Here is an 18,734-nt window from a genome sequence, read left to right on the forward strand (position 1 = left end):
CTTTTAGGGGGGCGGGGGCGGGAGGGGAGGGATTGGGGTCAGAATGGGGGGGCTGCAATTGTATGGGGAATATAAAAAAAAAATTTGTGGGCAGAGAGTTGTTCATAATATACCTTTATTATCTTTTTAATGTCCATAAGTTCAGTAGAAATAACCTTTTTTTTTTCATTTTAAATATTAATGTCTTTCTTTCTTTTTTTTTTTTTTTTTGTCTTGCTTAACAGGGTTAGAGGTTATAAATTTTACTGATCCTTCCACAGAGCCAGATTTTTATTTCATTGATTTTCTTCAACTTCATTGATTTGGACTCTAGCACTTATTTCTCCTGCTTGCTTCTGGCTTATATTTCTCTTCCTCCTCTAGTTTTCTAAGGTGTATATTCAGATGACTGGTATTTTTTTCTATGAATCCAATGATATAAATTTCCCTCTAAGCACTGTTTTTGCTGCATCCCACAAAATGTGCTAAAGTGTATTTTTGTTTAGTTCAAAATATTTTAAAATTTTCTTGAGACTTCTTTGACCAATGAAGTCATTTAGAAGTATATTGCTTAACCTCCAAATATTTTGGGATTTCCCAATGATTTCTTATCAATAATACATTTTTAGTTTAATTCTATTATGATCTGAGAACATACTTTATAGTATTTAAATTCTTTCAAATTTGTTAAGATGTGTTTTATGGCCCAGAAATTGGGCTGCCTTGCTAAACTTTTCTTGTAAGCTTCAAACGGAGAGTGTTCTACCGTTGTTAGATAAAATGTCTACAGATGTCAATTATATCCACTTGATTGAGATGCTGCTCAGCTTAACTATCCTGATTTTCAGCTCATTGTATCTATCAATTACAGACAAGTCTCTGTAGGACGGATTCAACTATTTCTCCTTGCAGTTCTATCAGGTTTGCCTCATGTATTTTTATTTCCATAAACATTAAAGATTGTTATGACTTCTTGCAGTATTGACTCCTTTATCCTTTATCTCTAAAAATTTTCCTTGATCTGAAGTTTGCTTTGTTTGAAATTAAGCTAACTACTTAAATTCTTTTTTTTTTCATTAGTCTTAGAATAGTACCTCTTTCTACAATCCACTACTTTAAAAAGAGCTGTGTCTTTATATTTAAAGTGTGTTTCCTGCGGAAAATCTGGCTGGATCTTTTTATGTTTGCCTGCGTTTCAATTGGTGTATTTGCCTCTTACATGGAGAGTGATTACTGATGCAGTTGGTTTAGCGTCTGACTTAGTAGCTATCATATTTATAATTGTTTTCCATTCATTACATTTTTTTAACATCTTCCTATCTTGTGTCTTTTCTTAGGGGTAACTTGAGAACTTTATTCTGCATTGGGAAGGAGGATCACTGAGTAACATTGGAATGGTAGGGCAGGGGGTAGGCTGGTGGGGAAGAAGGGAAACTGGAGGGTAGGGGGTGAGGTTGCTGGGGAGGGTGCTGGTGGGGAGGGGGAGAGCCCATGGAGAGGGGTCAGGCTGGAGGAAGCCTCTGTACCTGCTCTCTGTGCTGACTTTCCATGGGAGATTGTATCTGAGAGAGCTGGCCACCAGTGAGCTGGCCTACATGCTGCCGCCCAATAAGGCCAGGGTGGGGAGACTGTCCAGGGTCCCAGAGCGGTTTAGGGCAGAGCTGGGAACTGATCCCTGAACAAGCACCCCTGACAGCACTCACCTTGGCCCCAGCCGTGGGAGCCAACCCCACTGCAGCCATGTAGGTGCTCCCGATGGTCTTGATCTTCTCCAGATCCTTGTAAAAGTCTTTTTCCATGAGCTTTGTTAAAAACACAAAACTGTTAAACGTTACATAACATTTTAGACAAATCACTGTAGTTTTCAGTCACTAGGAATAACCTCAAAGTAGACAAACACATTCTGAAAATATATTCTTTGTTTGGGGCACTAGATAAGACCTATGGTGAAACTGAGAAATGGAGGCTGGAGGGCTCTGGCAAGGGTGGGAGTCTGAAAGAGGAGACAAGACATGCAGAGCAGACTCCTGTGCTCTAGGGGCAGCTCTCAGGATCACTCAAGAGGAGAGCGGGGACCAAAGAAAGTGAACCACTTCCCCCGTAGGAGGGCCGCCCAGGCCTGGCATTCACAAGACAGAGGGCTGGGCCAGCACCCAGTCTCCAGAACCCAGAGCCTGCCTGGCCGCCATGCCCCTCACCATCAGGCAAAGACATTCTCCAACTGTCATGGTCAGTTTGGATTCCCAAGGAGAGAAATGCTGTGCTTTCTCTCCATTCTGCCCATAGAGAAGTGACAGGTTGCTGGACATCAGAATATAAGAGAAGGATCACCATCAGCCCCTGCTAGAATGCACACAATCCTTGGGCCCACACAGGAGGTGGCCCTTACCTCATCAAAGTCGGCAATAATCTCGTTCAGGAGCCGCAGGCACTCCACTCCCATGTTGTTGCCGTCCAGCTCAATGTAAAAGTCATTGAAGTTGGGGATGGAGGCAAACATGACGCCCACCTGCGAGTACGACTGGTAGTAGAGGTCCTGCGGGTTCAAAGGTCAGGTCAGCCACTGGTCAGGAAGGCGAGCAGCATTCAGGGTGCTGGTTGGCTACCAGGTCCTCAGACATGGTTGGAATGTCCAAGAGCTCTGCCTGGAAGACTGGGGATACTGAGCCACAAGAAAAGGGATTTGAGGAGCTCTGGGACTAGATTTTTTTCCACCTCAGGTGCAGACAGAGGGAAGGAAGGGAGCAGGGAAGGACATGGAGTTTTAAGAAAGCAACCTTCTCAAGACAGTCCAAGGCCCAAACAGGTGAAAAATGAGCCCCAGGAGCTATTATGGGCAAAAGGAGGCCAAACTGAAACTCGGAGTTTCATTTGTGCCTCGAGGAACTAAAAAGCTGACCCAAACCTCTTTAATTTTGAACCCAATTTTCAAAGCAGAACTCTGCTCTGTGTTAAGAGTGGTTCAGAGCTTTACTCAACAGGACCACACAATCAGGAAGGTCTGATCAATTCAGACTGGACTGAACAATGGCTTACCAAAGCCCATTCACTTTCCTCACGGGAATGACAAGTGCTACGCTCTCTCTACGGATCAGAGGACATACTAATTCTGGGGCATCTTGTCTCAGGAGTCTCCTGATGGCCCAGAGCTAGGCTGCCTTTGGGGACAAGAAGAGACCATTCAACCATCACGCGGTCATAGGTCCAAAACCCACCACACTCTGCAACTTAAGGCAGAGAAGTACAGGGAGGATTCAAGTCAAACTCTAGCTGCAAACCCAGAGCACCCACCGGATCAGCCAGCTTGGCAAGCACCAAGCTGGATCCTAGCAACATGGGGGCAAGTGCCACGGAGCCACATGCTCACCATGTTCCGGGGATTGGACATAAGGAAGTGCTGAGCAACGTGGGCTGGCAGGAGGTTGAACAGGATCCTCTTGTTGTCCAGCTTCACCCGCTCCATGTCATCCCGCTCCTCCTCTGCCTGGGGAGTAAGACTTCTGTTAGTCTCCTACTCACCATCCATCTTCCTGCACTCAGTGGCACAGGTGACAGTCTCTCCTGAACTGGACCAGAAGGCCCCTCTAAATCCTCCCTCCAATGGGCCCATGTTCATCTCTGAATTACACTCTTTTAGCAAGAACCCTGCTCAGTCAGTTAAGCCAGGGGCCCCATCCCTGACATCATTCCCTTGATATCTGATGGGGTTCCACATTTTCCCACCTCCCACCTCTGCAGGTGACACCTGACCACACTGAACTCTCCCCAGCAGAAACCCTGTTATGTCAATTTAGCTAGAACCCCGCTGGCCCCTGATGTCTCCCAGTAGTTTTCCATCCACTGACACCCCACGTCCTTGACCATAAACCCACTTGACCCTGCTGTACTGGGGTTGAGTCCATCTCTCTCCCATGGCAGACCCCATTGCAGAAATCCCCATATCTATCCCAATGGGCCTAAGTAATACCTGCCAGAAGGTTCTTTAATGAATCCTGAATTATGTTCCTTTTAACACATGCTTTTTATAATCATCCAAACTAAATTCCAAGGGTGCTGATATTCTACATTAGGCTTCTCTCATCTCCCATCCAGGCAGTCACTATACTAGTATCACAGAGGCAAGCTGATCCACAAATTTCTGGACAATTCACCATCCAGTTATCTGGAACTTTCAAAGGACAGGCAATGGGGGGCTTCACTCTCACTTCCAGGGTCTGCCCCAATCACCTTCTGAGGACCAGATGCTGGTGGCAGCTTTTCCTGAGGCATATACCCTTCCCCAGGCTGCACTGACACCAGGCAGTCTCTGCTCCAGAGCATACGTGGGCCTGCACTTCGCACCTCTGCAGATGCCCAAAGCTAAGCAGGCACTTCCCTGAGCTTGTGTCCTCTAGAATCTTCCCAACAGGATTCACATCTTTGTGGTGCTGAGACAAGCAGAACATAGCCAGGGCCTTAGGGCAGAGCCAGTGCTGACTCCCTGGAGCAGGGTAAAGGTCGGTGGGTTTGACCAGGGATGAGGCAGGGGCACCTAAGTCCTAACCTGCTGACCTCTTAGTTCCTGGGCCTTGCAGAAACTAATGCAACCAACCACTGTTATGGTTCAAAAGGCCCTGATGGCCAAGGGTCCATGCAGCATGTGCCCTCAGAAATGATAAGCATTGAGAGGTTACCCAGGCTTCCCACTTGGCACAAAGCCTGACCCAAGAAAGGAGCTCAGTTTGGGGAACATTTCTACATGTGAGTCAGCACTACGGGCTACCAAACTCTGGAATGTAGAACAATCAGGCAGTCATATTCCCCCCACACACACCACTCCCACCTCCATGGCATCCAGTGGCCTGATCATCAAAAGCCATGGCTTAGAGGCAGCATTCCTGGTTCATGTCCCACTTTGTGGCCAGGTGACATGCTCTGGATTCCTCATTATAAAAGAGTATACAAATAACTATTTTTATTTTTATTTTATTTTTTATTTTCGTGGGACCCTCGCCAGTGGCCGGGGAGCGAACCGGCGCTGCAGAGGCTGCGGGCAGCCTCACAACCCAGCACTCAACTGCTGCGCCACCAGGGGAGGCCCTAAAAATAACTATTTTTAGAGGCTCCATTCCTACTTATGCTATCTAGTGAGCCTGGCAGTCCACCTATTTGTGTCATGAGTACTCCAACAATGACACGTGAGCTGGTTGGTCACATGTTGCTAGATTTCATGTAGCAATTCTACCAAATAAAGGAGAACAGTGGAGATCCCCAAAGGTTGGTGCAGGAAGCCTCAGGCACAAGAATAGCTTGAACACATGACCCCATAGGTGGGCCCAACCTGGAATCCCCTGGGACTCCTCTAGGGGCATTTTTTGGAAAAACAATCATGTGTATTACACAGGAGCCATTAGTTATCAAGGAGACTAATCACACAATAGGTTCCACCTACTCCTTAAAGTAGGTGAGGTGGCGAAACCCTCCTTGAAGTGGGGGAGGGCAGGAAAAGAAGCCAGCAGCTACAAGACCCTGCTGAGAGACTCTGCAGACAAGCAGACATGGCCATGGTCAAGGTCTGGTTCAGATGCCGGTTCAGCAACGCAGTTTTATAGGAAAGAAAAGTGTCAGGAAGGACTCTGCAAGGTCTCAGAACCTCTCCTAAGACATGTATAGTCAGTTACCTGTTAACACAGGTGCACTGATACACCAAGAAAAAGTTCTCTGCAGGATAAGCTAAAGCAAAAGTAGTAACATTTTTAACACAATAGTTTTGCTTCATTTGGCACAAAATACTTTTGGTGTCTCCAAAATACTAACAATATTTTAATGAGCAATGTAATTAGACATGTTTCAACTTTTTAAAAGGAATCTTGGTTCCTGAAGAAAAGTCTTGGTTCTATGTAGAGTTTATTTCAATGTATTTAAAATTTAAAGGTTATCAGATTAGCTCTCTTCCTAAATCATCACTCATTTTTAAATTCATTTACAGATACAAAGATTTTTGTTGAAATTTGACTGATGAATGTCCATCTTCTTACAAACTAAGAAGAAAATTTTCATTGTTGTGTTTTTAACATGATGAAAATCCACTTTTCTTTTTTTAGACTTTCCAACCAGTCAGGAAACTCTAAGCATTTGTAAAAAAGAACTCTGTGGGTTACATACATTATTCCTGTCAAAAAAATCAACACATCCAACATTCATTTTCAAAATGCCCCCTCTACAGCACAGTTTCTTTAAAAAAAAAAAAAAAAAAGATTTATTTATTTATTTGTTTGTTTATTTATTTATTTATACAATAGCTGGGGTACAGACCAGAGGCACAGAAGAGTGAGAGGATTCACCAGAGACAGAGCAGGGAGCAGAACAGGCAGACTGACTGAAATACACTGCTGATGGGAGCAGTGGGCATCACAGGAGAGGTCTGCTGCGCCGTGTGGGAATCTCCCTGGCTGGCAGGGAATTGAACCCGTGCTGTAGAAGCTGCGGACAGCTTCACAGTGCTGTGGTCAATGTGCTATGCCACTGCTGTGCCACTACAGCACAGTTTCTTTCAAAAGGAATTTCCCTGCTAATTGTCAAAACAGTTAGGGACATATTATAGGAGTTACTCTTCAGAAATTATTTGCCAGGGTTTGTCCATAGCCATCTCATATGGTCTCACAGCCTGGGAGCACTTGTCTTTGGTAAACAGAAGAGAACAAAATGAAGCAGCATAGGGTCTCCCTGGTGGCACAAGGGATTAAGTCACAGCACTATGAAGCTATCTGCAGCCACTGCAGCATGGCACAAGTTCAATCCCCAGCAGGCCAGGGAGCTACCCACATGGCGCAGCAGAGCTTTCCTGTCTCGCCCGTGGCTCCCCTCAGCTGTGTATTTCAATCAATCCACCTGTTTTGTTCCCACTCTGTCTCGGGTGAATCCTCTCACCCCCAGCACCTCTGGCCTGTACCCCAGTTCTTGTATGCATAAATAAATCTTTTTTAAAAAATGAAAGAGCAAAACCTGAGACCTCCCAACCTGCTGACTCTAGGTTGCTACTACAAACTGCTGTAAAAGAGCATTGAGTCCAGGCAAGCAAACCAGCAAACCCCTGACCCAGGCCTGGAAGTAACATGTGGTTAGAATCAAATCGCCATTACCAGCTCATTTTTCAAATGTTTAGAAGGCACCTTTCTTAAATTCCAGAGCATTGACTATAAATAAACCTCCTGATGTTGTATTAGTCAGGGCTTCCTAAATAAAATAACCATTAAGGCACATATAGATGTATAGGAAGTAATCTATTATGAGGGACTGGCTCAGGAGATAATGGAAGTGAGAAACTCCTCTCCCAAGAGAGGACTCGATGTTGTAATTCAGTCCAAACCAAAGGCGTGAGAACCAGGAGAACTAAGGGCAAAAGACAGAGGTCCTCGCTCAAGCAGTCAGGCAGGAGGTCGAATTTCTCCTCTGTCTTTTCATTCTGTTCTGGCTTCAACAGACTAGATAAGGCCCACTAGATGAGAAATGCAGATTGCTTTACTGAGTACACACATCCAGAAACACCCTCCCAAACATACCCAGAATATTATCTGGCCAATATCTGGAGACCCTTAGGTCCACCCAAGTTGACACATAAAACTAACCATCACAGAGGTCTTGTTTCAAAATCCCATCAAACTTCCCCCGTGCTTTCTAGGGTACACACACCCCTTTTTGGGGGTGCCTGGCTCTAAGAAAAACCTCCATCAGGGGAAATGCAGAGGAAAAGGACATACAGTGGCTGAGACAGAGGGTTATCATCCCCCAGGTTAGAAGAGCTTATTTTCTAACTTTGGGGCTGAATTGTTCCATGCTGCATCCCTTTGATAATTTCTCTTGAATATGAGGCACTGTACAAGACACACTCAGGAGCCTGTGTCACCCAGTTAGATGGGTAAGTAAGGTGCACATCTCTGCACAAGTGGCTACCCTTCAAATGGACCATCTGGTCAGGCCACACAAGCTATGCACATCCAGAGAAGCCTCTGCTCCACTGTCAAGGGTGAACCATGAGAGAATACCTGGACCTTAGTGAGGTTCCCATCTCCTGATGGGCTCTAAACAGAGCCTAACATTTTCCACATACTGGCTTCCTCCACCCCAGGGACCAAGGGGTTGCACAGTCCCATGGCTGGGAGAAGAGTGAGACACTACCATATGAAGGGAAGTGACAAGTGTCATTTCCAGACTAGAGCCTTCCACTGCTCTCTGGGCCATGGTGATTGAGGACAATGTATTCAACAGCCAGGCCCCTCAAGAATACAATGGCATGGTCCCTGGATAACCTGCACTAAGCACCTTTGCTGGTCAATGATGAAAAGTGATATTCTGGAGTTACACAGCTTTGCCTCACAATGCAGAGTTTACAGAATGGTTCTAAAGGGCCAATGCTGGGATTTTCACTCTGTTCCCCTGTGCCTTCCCTCTTTATACATTAGATCCCTAATGTGCACCCACCAGTACCAGATTTCCTTCCCCTCAGAGTTCCCCAGAAGGTGTGTGACCACCACACATTGCTCTATCATTGTGTATGCTGAGACATTATACCACCTGTGTGTTCTCTTGGCTAGTCTAAAGGCTTTTCCCTCAAATATCAGCATTTCAAGAGTAGTATTAGAAGTTCATTGACTTCCAAAGTGATCAGTGAATCCACAGAGATCTGCCTCTATATTTGCTACGACCGCCTCAAAAGACAACTCATAGAAGGGGCACTCACTACTTTACTTCTGCTAACCTAACCTCACACCCTCAAGCTGGGATATCCAGAGCCCAGCCCAGAAGACTGATTTACGGCCCATAGCTACCTTCTGGCATGGACCTGAGCTTTAGCTAAGTGCACAGGCTCCCAGCTAACAAGGTCCCAGTCCTTTCCCATGAGTTGTTGCTAAGCTGGCTGCCCCTGCCCTCTGCTCACAAAGGACTATGTTTGAAACAGAATTCCTTCTCAATTTGCTTTTCCAAGCCCAGAATGCTGAGGTTAACTTAGATCCTGGACCTGACAGAAATCACCACAGTGACTTTCAGCCTCATACCCTTTCCAAATCACAGACATGCAAGGAAATAACCAACTAGAGAGAAGGAGTGGGCATTTTTCTGACAACTGTGTTTTATATATTTGTGACACACTTATGAAATCTTAATATTAGATTTGAAGAATTCAAATCTAATGCTAGATGACAGCCCTAACCTTCATTAGAAATTGGGAGAATAAATCTTCAAAGGCAGCAATTAGGATATTCAGGTGCTGGTGTGTGTATAAGAGTGTCTATCAGAGAATGAGCATGTATGTGCATGTGTGTGCATATGAGTGTCAGAGTGTGTATGTGTACATATGACTGAGGGTGTGGTTATATATGAGTATGTATATGTGTGAGTGTTTGTACATGAGTGTGACTATGTGAAGGTCTGAATGTTCATGTTGAAGAGTGTGAGTGAATGTATATGAATGCTGAGGCATGCATGTGTTTATGTGTCAGAGAGTGTGTACATCTAAGTGTGGAGTTCTCTATAAATAAAAAGCATCTTGCCATTGTACTCCCGTTAAAGGTTAATAAGATATGGTACCCAGTCATTGTATCTAGTACAAATGAGGCTATGGTGATATCTCTGCAGGGGTCTCACCCAAAATCACAGGGCCTCAGACTGATGCACTGGAAAACATAATAGCATACAATGAGATTTCCCTAATTTACTCTGGTCCAGAAAAAAATGTTTTCCTGGTTCTTCCTAACAATAACTCAGGTCCAAAGAATAACTCAAAAAGAAAATTATTATAAAGTCTTTTGAACTAGATGAAAATAAAATGACACACAATGTCAAAATTTGTGGGACTCATAAAGCAATACTTAGAGGAAAAAATTGTAACAAAATATCTACAATAGAAAAGGACAAAGATCTGTCTCAAATTACCTTAAGAAACAAGAAAAATAATAAATTGAACCCAATTGAACCCTGAGTAATTAGGAAAAAAATAAATAACATAGATAAGATAAATAGAAAACAAATAGAGAAAAATCAATGAAACCAAAGCTCGTTCTTGAGAAAATCAATAAAATGTACAAACTTCTAGTCAACTGATCAAAGAAAGAGTCTACACATTCTCAAGATCAGGAACAAGAGAGGTAACATCACTACAAATTCTATAAATATTAAAGAAACTATACAACAATACTATAAACAATTTGGTGTCAATAAAATCACCAACTTTCAGGGAAAGATATAAATTGCAAAAGCACCTAAAAAAATGAACAGAAAAATTAAATAGCTCTTCAGAGAACTATTAAAAAGATTATTTTACATGACTGTGAAACTATTAGAGATTAAATTTCTAACTGAAAATTTCCTTGCTAAAAAAAAGTACATAAATCAATCAATAAAATACTTTATTTATTTATAACAAGTAAATAAAAATTCAGGATGAGGGCTCACTTCACTGAACATTTGAGGAAGAAATAATATTGATTCTGCACAAACTTTTCCATAAAATTGAAAAGAAAGGAATCTTCCCCTACTCATTCCATGAAACCTGCATTACTCTGATATCAAAACCTTGTCTGATCAACATATTGTAAGAAAACTTGAGTCTTATCATTCATAAGATAATGCAAATATTTTAATCAAATTTTAGCACGTTGAATTCAGCAATCTACAAAATTGGTATTGTCATGACCAAGGTGTATCCTGGGAGTACAGGATTTACTGAATCATTTTCTAAAGTAATTCACTGCATTCACAGACTTCAAAACTACCATCTCCATGGAAGCATAGATGTGCCCCTTGCTGGCAGACCACCACCTTCCCCTGGCTAAGACCTAGAAATCTTCCAGACTGAGTCAGGTATTATCATTAGAGGTCAATGCCGTCATCCTTGGAGCAGGGTCAGGGATGTGTCTCCTTCCTATGGTATTTCCATAACTGTACAGAAATCTTCTGTGATTGATGTATATGATTCTTAACTGCTTCTGGACACTGAGGACCAGGCTACACTCTGTGGGCACATGGGTGCCCCTCACGTGGTGTGGTGTAGTACAGGTGCTCAGTAAGCATCTGCTGGATGAACCAGATGTTCACAGGTGCACAGGTGGTCTGTGCACTTCCTGGAGGCATAGAGGTTCTGGGTTCCCATGCGTGAAGCACTATGGAACAAGAGCCCCGCCATTCAGCATGGACATTGGGTTCCATGGGAGTGTTTGGGGCACTGCACCAAAGAACACAACTGTCAAAGAGTTGGGCGCACTATTCCTCAGGGAAGGCTTTATGGAGAGGTGCTCACACCAAGCCCCAGAGTTATAATCAAGGGCCAAGGACAGAGAATGGAATAACACAGCATTTCAGAGATGGGAGCAGGACCTTGACTGCATAACTCCAGCCTCCACAGCCCAGGGCCATGAGTGGAGAAAGAGAGTTTTAAAGTCATGATGAGTGGAGAAAGAGAGGCTGGAGGAGGGGAAGGGGGTGCAGGTCTCTTAATGTGGTCCCCCTCCTGGGACCTCCATGTCTGTGCTGTTCTCTCTAAAACCTAAGAACAGCTGGACAAAGAGAACCACCTTGGGGTTAGGCACTCATTGGTAGAGAAATAAATTTTCATTGCAAGTACACCTACCATCAGGATTATCTCCCAAGTTCAAAAAAAAAAAAAAAAAAGACCCTACAATGAGAGCATTCCAAGAGTCACAGAGGAAGAACTTGAGGAAGTTTCCACAGGGAGAAGCTCATCTATTTGTGTCAATGTAAAGACCTGCCTGATCTCAGTAAATAATTAACCCACCAAGTCTCTGGCCTGGATATTCTGCAACAGTGTGAGGCGCTCCATGTCTGCATGACCCACTTCAATATCCAGAGTGCAAACGGGGCAAAGTCCAGAAGGTGCTTGTTTTACTGTTTTTGCGGGAAAGTGAGATGGTGTTTGTTGTTACGTCTCCATGGAAAAATATGTCAGTGTGTTCTGTGAGGGCAACCCCCCCGTGACACAGAGGTTCTCCCTTGCATTGATCTCTCTGTGACGTGCACCTCATGGAGGGGGGCGGGAGGCAAAAGGTGCCCTTGGTGAATTCCAGGGCGGACTGAGCTACTATATATTTAATAATGCTTAAGGGGACACAAAGGCCAAGAAAACCCCTGCAAATCAAAGAGTGAAAATACCTCCCCACATGTTCCTGACTGGAAGAAAACCTCAGGCCTACTCTGTGAGTGTGAGGACCAGAGCAAGTGCCTGGTAGACAAGCTGCCACTGGGTCTCCCAGGCTCATCCTAAGTTCCTTCTACTCAAGCTCTGAGAACTTGAACCACAGGGTCAACTGATGGCTGATAGACACATCTCATGACCAAGCGGTCTGGTTACCCTGACAGCCAGCAGAGGCCTTCAAGACCAGGTTCTGTGGCACAGGGCTGTCTGCTCCTTGGCCTGGCCATAGCAAAGTATAGCCGCCAGCTCTCCCTTCCAGGAACAGTATGTACTGTCCTCCTCCACCGGCATCTGCTCTGACCCAGCCCACCAGGAGGACTTCACCATGAGGCCCGCCTGCTGCCTGCTCACTGGGGAATACCAGCAGCCACTGAGAGAGCACTCTGCATCGTGGCACAGCCCTATCCCTTGGCCGAAGGTTGTGAATCTTGTCTGTGGCCCGCCCTGTTCCAGCTTGTGGGGACTGCTCTCCCATCCCTGAGGCCTGGAGGAAGGACTGTCCATGGTGGTGCCATGGGCGCCATACCAGCCCAGGGCTGCCTATATTGCCTCACCTTTCAGAGGGTCTGAGCACCATCAGCAGTGTCAATCTCACCCTACTAGTATGCGTTTTCCCCTTTGCTCTCCGCCCTCCCTGAGTGAGCATTCCTGACACTTGCCCCACCTCCACCACAGCTCCCTTGCCCTATGGCCAACCATGGTGGGGCCCACAGGGCCCCTTCCAAGGCACCCTCCTGGCTGTCCCTGTGATTGTGTAAGTGCTCCCCCCATGGTGCCTGGCTCTGGCTCCCTCATTCCCCATTGCCAAGATGCTTTCAGGAGAGAAGGGCGGGATCCTGCTATCCTGGGTTTGGGGCCATTGGCTGCCCCTGCCCGAGAGGGAGGTCCACATAGGCCCACAGAGGGCTGCAGTTGAGCTTTCATGCTTGATGACTGACCAGGGCAGCCTGAGTCCGTAGGGTAAAACAGATCAAGTGTGTTCCCACATGCTGTCCCTATCAGAGGTGCCACCAGTCTGAAACATGCCTACACTGTCCAGATAACTCACCTTGGGCATCCCTTCCCCATAGAGGAGGGGCTACGGGGCTCAAAATCTCAGCTGTTCCCTACTGGCCCTGAATAGAGAATTCAGGTACAGAGTGAGGACAGGGCAGGGGAATTGGGGAAAGTTTCCTCTAGCAAGACCTGGCTCAGATGCCCACTGGCCAAGCACAGGGTGAGGCAGTTTGCCTAGAACAGGCACTAGCAATATACAGGTTCAAGAATAGATGAAACAGGCAATTCCAGAGATAAAAAGTAGATAAGTGGTTGCTTAGGGAAAAGGGGTGGGAGGAAATATGGAGTGACTGCTAAGGATATTGGGGTTCTTTGAGGAGGCATGAAAAAATGTTCTAAAATTGACTGTGGTGATAGCTGCACAACTGAATCTACTGAAAATCAGTGAACTGTAAACTTTAATGGGTAAATTATGTGGAATGTGAATTATATCTCACTAAAGCTGTTATTAAAAATGTTTCAGCTAGTACATCTGTGTGTGCATAGATATACAGACATACACAGAACACACTCACAATATGCACTTTTCTCTCTTGTTTACCCACAGTAACAGAATTCTTCATATCTTGAATATGCAATCTGCCCTGATGTGCTAACACAAACCAGCTTAGCTGACTTCTGCCTTTTCCAGGGTAAATAAACTAGAAGGCAAACAAGTTTCTGTCCCTCCAGGGGGCACACCCCTCAGACACTCCCTACCTCTTCATTCAAGGGACACCACCCCTGCATCCCCAGGGAAGGGTTCGAGGACAGTGCATGTGACCCGAGGACAGTGCCTGTGTCCATTTCCTCAGCAGCCCACAGTAGGATCCTACCCCCCAGTGTCAGAATTCCCCAGCAGACTTGTTATAAATAAAGATCCCTGGCCCCCACTGCAGACCTACTAAATCTGGGGTGAGCTGTCAGGATTTGCTTTCGAGAGTTTATTGCAACCCACTGAGACTTGCACTCACACCCACTTCAGCCAAAGCTGAGCCCCACCCCCCTACTGGAATATGCCCCTGAAGACGGGGAACTTGCTGTTCTCTCAAAACCAGCACAGTCTGGCCATCACACAGGGCTCTTGTGTGTGCCTCCCATCCCTTAGCACTGCCTCCCACAGGGCCTCTTTCACCCAACACAGGCTTCCCCACGCTGATGGTGCCACCCACATGATTAGTCAGGAGGGCTCCCCCATCCCCTGGGCCTAATGCCACATCCCAAGGTTCCCTTAGCCACTCCTCTCCCAAGGAAGCAGAAAAAGCTTATCTTGCCTGAGCAGTCCAGAGGTAGTCCAGCCTAAGCTTGACATCCACCTGCCGGGCGTGCAGGGCCAGCGTACACGAGAACAGCAGGATGGCCACAATGGGCTCGAAGCTGTGCCCGGAGACAGTGCCACTCCTGCGGGGAGAGGAGAAAGAAAACCCAAGTTAGCACCAAGACCACATCATTGAATACAAGACCCACTCAAAATGTGTCCCTCAGAGGCAACACCAATAGGGGCACCTAGGGCAACCCCAGGCTGAGAGTCACACCTCCTAGGGCACTCCAGGTCTTGCTGGAATTTGGACTAAATGAGAAGCACCCTAATTAGCACCCAGAACACAGGGCACCATAGAGATATTCACGTGGTCTGTGCTGGCGGGAGTAGCACCTACCCCACGGCCTTCGTGTATCCGCTGAGCTCCAGGACCAGGATGTAGGATGTGGTGAGCACGCAGAGCAGGATCATTTTTGGCAAAGAAGAGACCCGCAGAAATATGGCCAGAGGAAGGGTGCCCACGAGACCACAGAGCAGGGCATGGGGCGCTGACTCACAGGGCAGGGCAGGGTCCCAGCCACCAGATGCCAGGGACCCATTGGAACTAGAGCTCCAGGCCCACGGCAGGCAGTCCACCTGTGGGAGACAAGGGCAGGGGCACATGGGTGGGGTACTACTAGAACTTCAGTCACTTCCTTTCCCAGTTCCCTACAGAATCCCACACTTCTGCCTGCTCACAGTCCTGAAGACTCCTCACCATTTCTCAAAGAGCAGGAGCTTTAGGACTGAGCCAGGGCACATCTTGCCCAAAGTACCCAGCTCTGTTACTCCTATCATCCTGTTACCCTGCCCCCCAACACCCTCCTGCTATACCTTCCTGCTCCCTCTATCCAAGAATCCCCATTATTCCTATACCTATACCCTTCTCTTAATTCTTATTCAGGCTGCTCTGGTTACCCCTGCCCCGGTTCCATTCGGTTACTCCTACCCCAGTTTCTGTCATCCCCACACTATGAAGGAACAAGGTCTTCCTTTACCAGGAGATTAAATTCTCTCTACTGGGAATGTAACCCCTCCACTGGTTTCCTTGGGCACCCAGGACCATCTTTGACACCCTAATGTCTCCCTTCCCATAGACTGGGTCCCTAGCCTGGTTTCCCAAGGGTGATCCCCAATGTTATTTCTTCAACCCTCCTCATGCCAGGCCTGCTGAGGGTCAGAGGTACTCACCACCCAACCTTGGGCTACAGAGTAGATTAAGACCACTATGAAAATGCACAAGACTGTGCGGATCTGGATTGTCAGGCATCCTGGTAAACACTGGAAGATAAGAAAAGGCCTCTTAATAGAAAGTTGATTTCCTTCCTTCTACTGGCTTTCGGTTTTGTTTGTTCTTCTTACTTTAGTTCCTCAAGGTTTAAAGCTAGATTGTTTATTTGAGCTCTTTCTTTTTTCTGATATAGGACTTTATTGCTATTGCTATGTACTTTCTACTTAGCTTCATCCTATGGGTTCTGGTAGATGGTGCCTTTTCTGTTTGTCTCTAGGCTTTTTTTTTTGTGGGACCCTAGTCGGTGGCCAGGGAACGAACCGGCGCTGCAGAGGCTGCGAGCAACCTCGCAGCCCAGCGCTCAACCGCTGCGCCACCAGGGGAGGACCACTAGGCATTTTTTGATGTCTTCTTTGATTTCCTCTTTGACCTAATGTTAGGGGGCAATGATGTCCTGAGCTAATCCCATACAGGCTTTGTGGACCCCACCCCCACTCCAGACTAAAGCCATCAAGACATTGGGAAAGACAAATCCCGTCACCACCAAAGGGAGGGTGGCTGGGACCTGAGGGTGGAGTTGGGCAGCCAGGTTGGATATAAAAACCAAACACGTGGGCCTTGGGGTGGCTGGCTATCGCTCGCCTCCTGGCTTCACGGTTCCTGGCTGGCGGCCAGCTCTCAGAGCGCCATTTTGGGATTCCTGATCGGCGGATCGGGTTGGAGTCATTTAAAACTTTGTCTCCCACTTTCTCCCTGAGCTGTACATTTCCTCATTTCCCCTTCCCTTGTAAATAAACCTTTTATGAACCTTTCGCGTGTGCCTGCAGTAGAGCATTGATAAGTCCTTTTAAGCGTGCGGGTGAGGACCCACAGTCAGGCACCCTGTTTTGTATCGGGGCTGCTCTACAACACTAATAGTCATTCAGTAGTATATTATTTAGTCTCCACACATTAGAGGTTTTTTCTGCTTATTTCTGTGGCCAGTTTCTAGTTTGTTAACATTGTGATCAGAGAAGATACTTGGTATCATATCAATCTTCAAGAATTTGACATTGGTTTTATGGCATAACATGCGGTCCGAGGGCCTCCCCGGTGGCGCAGCGGTTGAGCGCTGGGTTGTGAAGCTGCCCGCAGCCTCTGCAGCGCTGGTTCCGACCCCTGGCCGCTGGCCAAGGGTCCCACATGGAGTGCAGACCTCTCCTGCCATGCCCACTGCTCCCCTCAGCAGTGTACTTCGTCAATCTGCCTGTTCTGCTCTCCATTCTGGCTCTGGTGAATTCTCTCACCCTCCCACGCCTCTGACTGTACCCAGTGCTTGTACAAATAAATAAATAAAATCTTAAAAAAAAAAAATACAAACTGCCATGATTAAAAAAAAAAAACACATGTGGTCCGAAAGCATGTTCCATGTGCACTTGAGAAGAACATGTACTCATCCTTTGAGGCACAGTGCCCTATAAATGCAATTATTCCACATAGTGTAATCCCTCATTTGAGGTGATTGTTTCCTTGTTGATAGTCTATCTGGATGATCGATTCATTGATGAAAGTGGGGTGCTGAGGTCCCCTACTATTTTGTTGCTGCCAATGTCTGTTTTCAGGTTTGTTAATAGTCATCTTAAATATTTTGGTGCTTCTTTTTCGGTACATATTGATGAGTGTTATGGCTTACAGATCCATTGATCCCTTAATCAGTATATAATATCCACCCATCTCTATTTTTTTCTGATATAAGTATTGCTGTTCCTGCCTTTTTAGGGGTCTCATTTGTGTGTAGGACTGTTTTCCAACCATTTACTTTGAGACTATCATTGAGTCTTAGATGTCCCTCCTGGAGACAGGAGATAGTTTGGCTTCATTTTCTACTCCAATCACTACCTTTTGATTGGGAGTTTAGCTCATTAACATTTAGCTCATTAACTATTATGGGTCTTGCTGTATTTTTCCTTTCATCATGGAAGTTTGGTGTTCTTCTTGCTTCTTGTACGTCCATTTTCAGCTCCTTCTTCATGTTTGGGAAGTTCTCTTCAATTATTTCCTTGAATATTTTCTCTGTTCCTATGTCTCTCTCCTCTCCTTCTGGGATTCCTATAACTCTTATATTTCCTTTCCTCATGGAGTCAGATTGTTTGTGAAGTCTTTCTTCATTCTTTTTCCTTCGTACTTCTCTTTCCTTTTCTGTTTTGGTTCTTTTTATTTCTGTGTCTTCAAGAGTAGTTATTCATTCTTCCATTTCATCTATTCTGCCTTCATTGCTTTTCCCAGAGTTCTTTAGCTCCTCCATTAATCCGTTGATCTCCGGCATTTCTTTCACTTCCCTCTTTAGGAACTCAATTTCATTCTTCTGATCGTTGATTATTTTTCCCATATCGTTGATTACTTTTCCCATATCATTTTCAACTTCTTTCAGTTTTTTAATCATGGTAACTTCAAATTCTCTATTGGGAAGACTCATAAGTTCCTCTAAGTCACTGTTGTTGCAGTCTGGTGTTTGATTTTCTTTTTGTAGTGTGTCTTTTAACTGAGGTCATGCTTGGTTGCTTGTAATTTTTCTTCTCCCAGCTGCTTGTTTTCTAATTTGTCCTATGCATCGGGACACTGTGCCTCTGGTACTGGCTGGAAGGGATCATGCTCAGCAAAATAAACCAGAAAGTGGGCCTTCCCTGTAGCGCAGTGGCTGAGCGCTGGGCTGTGAAGCTGCCTGCAGCCTCCGCAGTGCCAGTTTGATCCCCGGCCGCAGGCAAGGGTCCCACCTGGCACACAGACCTCTCCTGCCGTGCCCTCTGGTCCCATCAGCAATGTACTTCTTCAGTCTGCCTGTTCTGCTCCCCACTCTGGCTCTGGTGAATTCTCTCACCCTCCCGCGCTTCTGACTGTACCCAGTGTTACATAAATAAATAAATAAATAAATCTTTAAAAAATAATAATAAGCCAGAAAGAAAAAGAAAAATACCAGATGGTTTCACTCATAGCAGGAATTTAGAAAACCTAAATAAGGGACC

The 18,734-nt window shown here is 45.8% G+C and overlaps 1 protein-coding gene across 2 annotated transcripts in view; it reads right to left on the reverse strand.

Moving 5' to 3' along the window:
• The window catches only part of ADCY1 (adenylate cyclase 1), a gene marked incomplete at both ends in the record, with an annotated part of 142,718 nt that overhangs the window by 10,938 nt on the left and 113,046 nt on the right, over positions 1-18,734 (reverse strand). Inside the window, 6 exons of one of the 2 annotated variants that reach the window (XM_084247973.1) lie at positions 1,683-1,781; positions 2,369-2,515; positions 3,347-3,463; positions 14,476-14,599; positions 14,860-15,098; positions 15,693-15,782. In XM_084247973.1, the coding sequence (XP_084104099.1) occupies positions 1,683-1,781; positions 2,369-2,515; positions 3,347-3,463; positions 14,476-14,599; positions 14,860-15,098; positions 15,693-15,782 (816 nt within the window). Of the gene's footprint in view, positions 1-1,682; positions 1,782-2,368; positions 2,516-3,346; positions 3,464-14,475; positions 14,603-14,859; positions 15,099-15,692; positions 15,783-18,734 lie in introns of both variants that reach the window. The other variant, XM_084247972.1, reaches the window with a different exon arrangement.

This window comes from Talpa europaea (assembly GCF_964194135.1).
Source record: "Talpa europaea genome assembly, chromosome: 11".
NCBI classification, from domain to species: domain Eukaryota; kingdom Metazoa; phylum Chordata; class Mammalia; order Eulipotyphla; family Talpidae; genus Talpa; species Talpa europaea.